Below are 5,481 nucleotides of genomic sequence, written 5' to 3' on the forward strand. Positions count from 1 at the left end.
TTTTGTTTATAATTAAATGTATAATATATTGTTTTTGATATATTATATATTTAATTATAAACAAACAAAATTTATTACATAATAAAATATATTTAAATTAAAACATAATTTATATATTAAAAAATAATTTTAATAACTTTTTGGGTGAAAAGTAACCCCTTGAACCACTGTAGTATCAATTTCTTGCAAACCATAGCGAGAAAAAAATGGTTCGTCTGTTCATTTTGTTTTTCAGTCTGTCAACCGTGAGATTAATCGAATGGTCCACATCCAGTGCTGTATGATGAAGGAGATGCAGGATTGTAACAGAGGATCTGCAATCCGCATCCATCACTCTCACGAGAATGAAATCAGATCCTTAACCTCTTCATTCACTCTCCCAACTTGTCGTTAATTCCTCCCTCTTCACTCCTCGTATCGTGTCTCTCTCTCTTTTACACTTCAAAATCAAACATATAACTATGGACTTGTCGTTTATGTCCAAAGATCAACATCAACTAATGGCGACACTTGTTCAATTCCTGAGGTTGTCTTGGATCGCTGCTACATTGCCTATTATCATCGCTTCCATTCCCATTCCCAAACTCAACTTCCTCCGCCAAATCTTGCTACTGTTCGCAAAAAGGGGAAAAATCACGCACTCCTCTTCTTCTTCTTCTCAAGTAACAACCCTTTTCATTTTTATTCATTTAACGCACAAAAATATCATCTTTTTACTAATGGGTATCTAGTTCCACTAAAAAAATTTGATGGGTCTAATGAATGTTTTTTTTTATTGCAGAAGTTTACTGTTCCTCAGAGATTCTTTTTGCATTTCTATGTTGTGGCTTCAATATGGACAATGTTTATGCTTGTTGCGACTTGGGTGTATGCTTATAGAATGGTGCCGCTAGTTGTGGAGCCATTGTCTTATCCTACTTTAACTAGTTTTTTGACTGGTGGATTAACTATTAGAACTGGTTCTGCTGATTTGCAGCGTGGTTATGTTGCATGGCAAGGTGTTTTTCTGCTTTTGTTGATGGAGGCTCATGTTCTCAGACGCCTTTTTGAAACTATATATGTGTTTAATTATAGTCCTTCTGCTCGGATGCATATCGTTGGCTATTTCACTGGACTGTTGTGAGTTTCTTCTTGTTCCTTTCTTAAACTACTTGACTCAACTAGATGAGGCTAAGCATGATAAGGTGCTGGAATTGAAACAACTGTATTCTAATTGTAGGGTCATATATCTGTGTTCTTAGATGACACGGATATTGATTGCAGCGTTACATCGACTTACACTTTTTAGTTTTATTTTGTGAATGGTTATTATACTCCAGGAAATACTAAAATGTAGATGATTGATTTCTTTTCTTTTTTGAAGCTAGTTTCTACATAGCAGCACCATTATCGCTGTGTGGTGATTGTGCATTGGAAGTTTTTTACTTCTCAACAAATCTAGTGACTGAGTTCATTGTTAGAGGCAAGAATCAGATGCCAGTACCAGAGATAGACTTTTGGCTAGTTTTAAATCCCCTGGCCAGGCTTGGGTGGAAGCATTGGATTGGTGCAGCTGTTTTCTCGTGGGGATGGATTCACCAATATCGGTGCCATAAGATTCTCGTATGTATCATCTACTTGATTGAGATATATTTGTTCATGTTCTCGTGACTTTAGTTTGCTGTCTGCTTTCATCATCATGGCTTCTACTTTGATTATGTTACCTTAACATTCTTGTAATTTATCGGTCACGAGACTGTCTGAGTTGAATACTTTTGCCAGGGTTCTCTGCGTGATTCAAGACAGGCCGAAGAATATGTAATTCCTCGCGGTGATTGGTTTGAAATTGTTTCCTCTCCGCACTATCTCTCTGAAATTGTAACCCTCTTTCTCTCAGTCTCTATTACTTATACAGTTATACTGCAATGAGACATCTTGCTAAGCCTAATATTTGATGATTATGAAGGTAATCTACGCCAGTTTTGTGGTTGCTACTGGTGGATCCAATCTAACAATCTGGCTACTTTTTGCTTTTGTGGTAATATTTCTCCACCAGAATTAGCATGGTTTGAATGTTTGGAACAAATTTTTATTTGATTTTGATTTTGACTTGCTTTTCACATATTTGTTTATGTTGATTGCAGGTGGCAAATCTGGCATTTGCAGCAGTAGAAACACATAGCTGGTATCGTCGTAAATTTGAAGATTATCCAAGCCGTCGGTTTGCGATTATTCCATTTATTCTCTGAGATTGTGAGGCAAAGTGTAACTATCTAAAAATATGACAGTAAATATCTATATCTTCTCAAGATGTACATATTTAGGTGAAACTGTTTTTATTTATTTATGAAAAAAAGCTTAGTATTAACTAATTTATCATATGAGAAGAGTCCATTAGTTACATTCAAGATGTTTCAATTGTTAGTTTGAGTTCTTGAATGGTTATACATGCACTTAGTCTCTGGAGAATGTTGTAAATTGTACTAATAAGTCGTTTGCTTACATGATGTTGTGATACTGTGATTTTTTTTTACATTAACTTGAATTTAATACGGTTAGTTTATGTAATAAAAATATTTTATTATCCTTATCATTTTATAAGATTGTAAATGTCATATTTAACAAAATGAAACAACTAGAGATCCAAAAAGGAGATGATAAAAAATCTGTCAGCTTAACAAAAGCAGCATATATTTAGCTTTACCCAAAACAGTTGTGTCAAATCTTTGGCATTATATAAAAAAACATACACAAATTGTAAGCCAAAAATTAATATGGTTGTTCATTTTTTTTTGTGACAATCAAACATAGAATTTCGATTAAAGGACAACAATAGAAGAGGTACAAGAAGTGGGATCCCACTTCAAACTAAGAATGCTCCCAAACCAAGATCTAGATCCTACCCTTTTCCCTACTCCAACCATATGTGAGCATCAGAGTCAAACCTCCTAGTAACATACATGACAGCAAGATCCTAAAAGTGCCCAAAAGATCCCTACAAACTTAACATAATTGATACAATCAACAACAGACAAAAGACAAAGCATCAGATTGAAGGAGAAATTTGTCAAGGTTTCAGGGTCTTTGCAGACTGCAGGCCCGATCTAATCTCCATGAGTTCTTCTAGGTCAGGTTCCACGTGTTCTAGTTCCTTCTTGCTGCCAGATAACTTTACTCTTGAGATGTCTGATTATGCAGCCTAAAGAAAAACACCCCTCCGGATAATATCCCGCATCCACTTGAGTTGTATTGAAGTTTTTGGGATTGAGATCATGTTCACCATTTTCAGCATACCCCTTATTTAGTTCCAGATGAGGGTGAGCTTTCTTGAATTCCTGTAAATCCTCAAGCACCTCCTCTACCACCCCACGTGGGTCCAACCTCCTTCTTCGGAACAACAATTAGTTCCTCGCAACCCAGATCTTCCACATGATAATGCAACTTAATTGAATGCAAACTTGTTACCACACTTAAAGCAGTAATCCTGCCAATCAAGAATTTGGAGATGAGGAGAAATTCGACAACCAAGGGGGAGGAAAATCAAACCTGTTTAGCAAACTCACAATGTAGAATATTGTGATGATCTATTTCAGGGGCAATATTGCAGAATCCACAAGTAGCATTGAGTCGTATAGGTGATCAGATTACATGTTACTTTTAGTTGGTAGAATCTTCATTGCCACTCTCGATAGGTGATCGGTGCATTTTCATGCACATTCTTCTATAATTGTACTTAGGTATTTCTCTAGTTTATTTTGCTTATTTTATTATGTTTTTAGATTTAAGTTCATGTTTTCCTTTAATCTATTTTCGTTTGCTATTTTCAGTTTTAATGGTTATTTGATACCTGTTCACTATTTGAATCATAACTTGAGCTACGGGATGCCGTTTTGCGTGTTCTGACATACGTTGGAAAGTTAAGAGAAAGAGTTACAACTTTTGTGTTGAAGTCAAAAGCTGTTTCGGAGTGAAGAAGTCTCACATAATTCGTTGAAGTTTCGTACTTTAGAAAATAATTTCTTTTGGGATGGATTTAGGTTTTCCGACCCAGTTTGAATTCTAAGTGCAATCCATATTTTATTTAAAAGGGGCAGTCGCGGTATTGTAGCCGATTACACCTTATTCACGATAACTTTTTGTTTTGTGCGATTATGAAGAGGAACTAATCTTCTAGAGTCAATCTGCTGTAACCGAATTTCCAAGGTTTTGAGGTTTTTATCATATCAATTTAATTTCGTTCTCTTTCAATTCTATTCTATGAAAATTCATTTGCTTAATCTGTATTTTGTGGAATGATTTTGATTAAATTTGTATGATTGCATTCCTAACTATTAAACACAATTTTCGTCGTTTTGTCGTTAAATCGCGTTTGTGAATCGTGTTTGCTTAATTCACGATTGCATTAATCCGTTTGTTTAATTCGAAATATAGGAATATCAATATAAATATATATATATATATATATATATATATATATATATATATATATATATATATATATATATATATATATATATATATATATATATATATATATATATATATTGTGCTTGTCAATCGAAATTGAATCGAATAGAGACTGAAGCAGCTTAAGGAATTGGTAGGTAAAAACCAATGATTAGCCGGAAATCGAAAATAGTAGATTGACTTATTTTATAATCGCTCATTTTAATCACTTACTTTGTTTTTTAAATAGATCCCTAAAACATAACCCCCCATAAATCGATTTCATTAGGTTAACAATAATACAAGAATCCTTGCAATACGATACTCGAGTTGTCGCTTCCACTAAACTACAGTTTTCTAATTACTCGTTTTGATCCGTGTGCGACAGCGAATCAAATTGGCGCTGTTGTCGGGGAGTCTTGTAGATTTTAACCATTATTATAGTCATAAGTGTTATGTTTCATCGTTTTTACCCTAACTTTCTCGCGTTCTGGTATTTTCGTGTTTTAGCATAAAAAAAACTGTTTTTAAGAAAATCTTCTCAAACTATTCTGATTCTTTGTTAATTCATTAGAAAAAAATCAAGGATCAAAAGTCTATATTTAGATACTAAATAGTGGACGCCCCCTAAAAATCCGAAATTCCTTATTTTTCTATTTTTTATGATATATATATATTTTTTTTTTCTGTTTTGATAGTTTCAGAAAATTCCGATTTTTTTTGCAAAATTCTTATTTCACTTAATTAGATTAAATTTTGTGTTTTTGTATTTTCTAAATTTATTTTAATCGTTTTTTTTTCGTATTTCAATTGTTTTTGCTGAATATGGACATTGTCAGTATTTTCCTATTTGTTACTACATTGCTGAGTTAGTTATTTGTTTTGTCATTGTTTGTTGATTTTTTTCTATTAAGTTTAACATGGATGACCAAAGAAATCTGAGAGAACTTGTTTCCCCTAATGTTAATTGTAATGCTTTATGTATTGAATATCTTGCTGCTGTTGTACCTTTTGAATTGAAATCTGGTTTAATACACTTATTGTTAAGGTTTAATG

General features: G+C 33.4%; 1 protein-coding gene across 2 annotated transcripts; it reads left to right on the forward strand.

Annotated features, from left to right (window-relative positions):
- The first annotated feature begins 208 nt into the window (after window positions 1-208).
- LOC127106578 (polyprenol reductase 2) lies at window positions 209-2,481 on the forward strand. 2 transcript variants are annotated; one of them, XM_051043860.1, is made up of 7 exons: window positions 209-662; window positions 782-883; window positions 977-1,119; window positions 1,368-1,602; window positions 1,762-1,857; window positions 1,946-2,017; window positions 2,124-2,481. In XM_051043860.1, exons 1-7 carry the CDS (start codon window positions 462-464, stop codon window positions 2,226-2,228), a joined length of 954 nt encoding a protein of 317 aa, XP_050899817.1. In that variant the 5' UTR covers window positions 209-461; the 3' UTR covers window positions 2,229-2,481. The 2 variants fall into 2 exon arrangements, with proteins under 2 accessions (XP_050899817.1, XP_050899816.1); XM_051043859.1 differs by having other exon boundaries at window positions 211-662; window positions 782-1,119.
- Window positions 2,482-5,481: the final 3,000 nt, after the last annotated feature.

This window comes from Lathyrus oleraceus, chromosome 7, assembly GCF_024323335.1.
Source record: "Lathyrus oleraceus cultivar Zhongwan6 chromosome 7, CAAS_Psat_ZW6_1.0, whole genome shotgun sequence".
Classification (NCBI taxonomy): domain Eukaryota; kingdom Viridiplantae; phylum Streptophyta; class Magnoliopsida; order Fabales; family Fabaceae; genus Lathyrus; species Lathyrus oleraceus.

Excerpts from the sequence above, each read along its gene's own strand:
- LOC127106578 (XM_051043859.1), top strand. The coding sequence starts at position 462 with ATGGACTTGTCGTTTATGTCCAAAGATCAACATCAACTAATGGCGACA. Across the intron at positions 1,120-1,367 it reads GGCTATTTCACTGGACTGTT|TTTCTACATAGCAGCACCAT; the intron begins GTGAGTTTCTTC and ends TTTTGAAGCTAG. Across the intron at positions 1,858-1,945 it reads CGCACTATCTCTCTGAAATT|GTAATCTACGCCAGTTTTGT; the intron begins GTAACCCTCTTT and ends ATGATTATGAAG.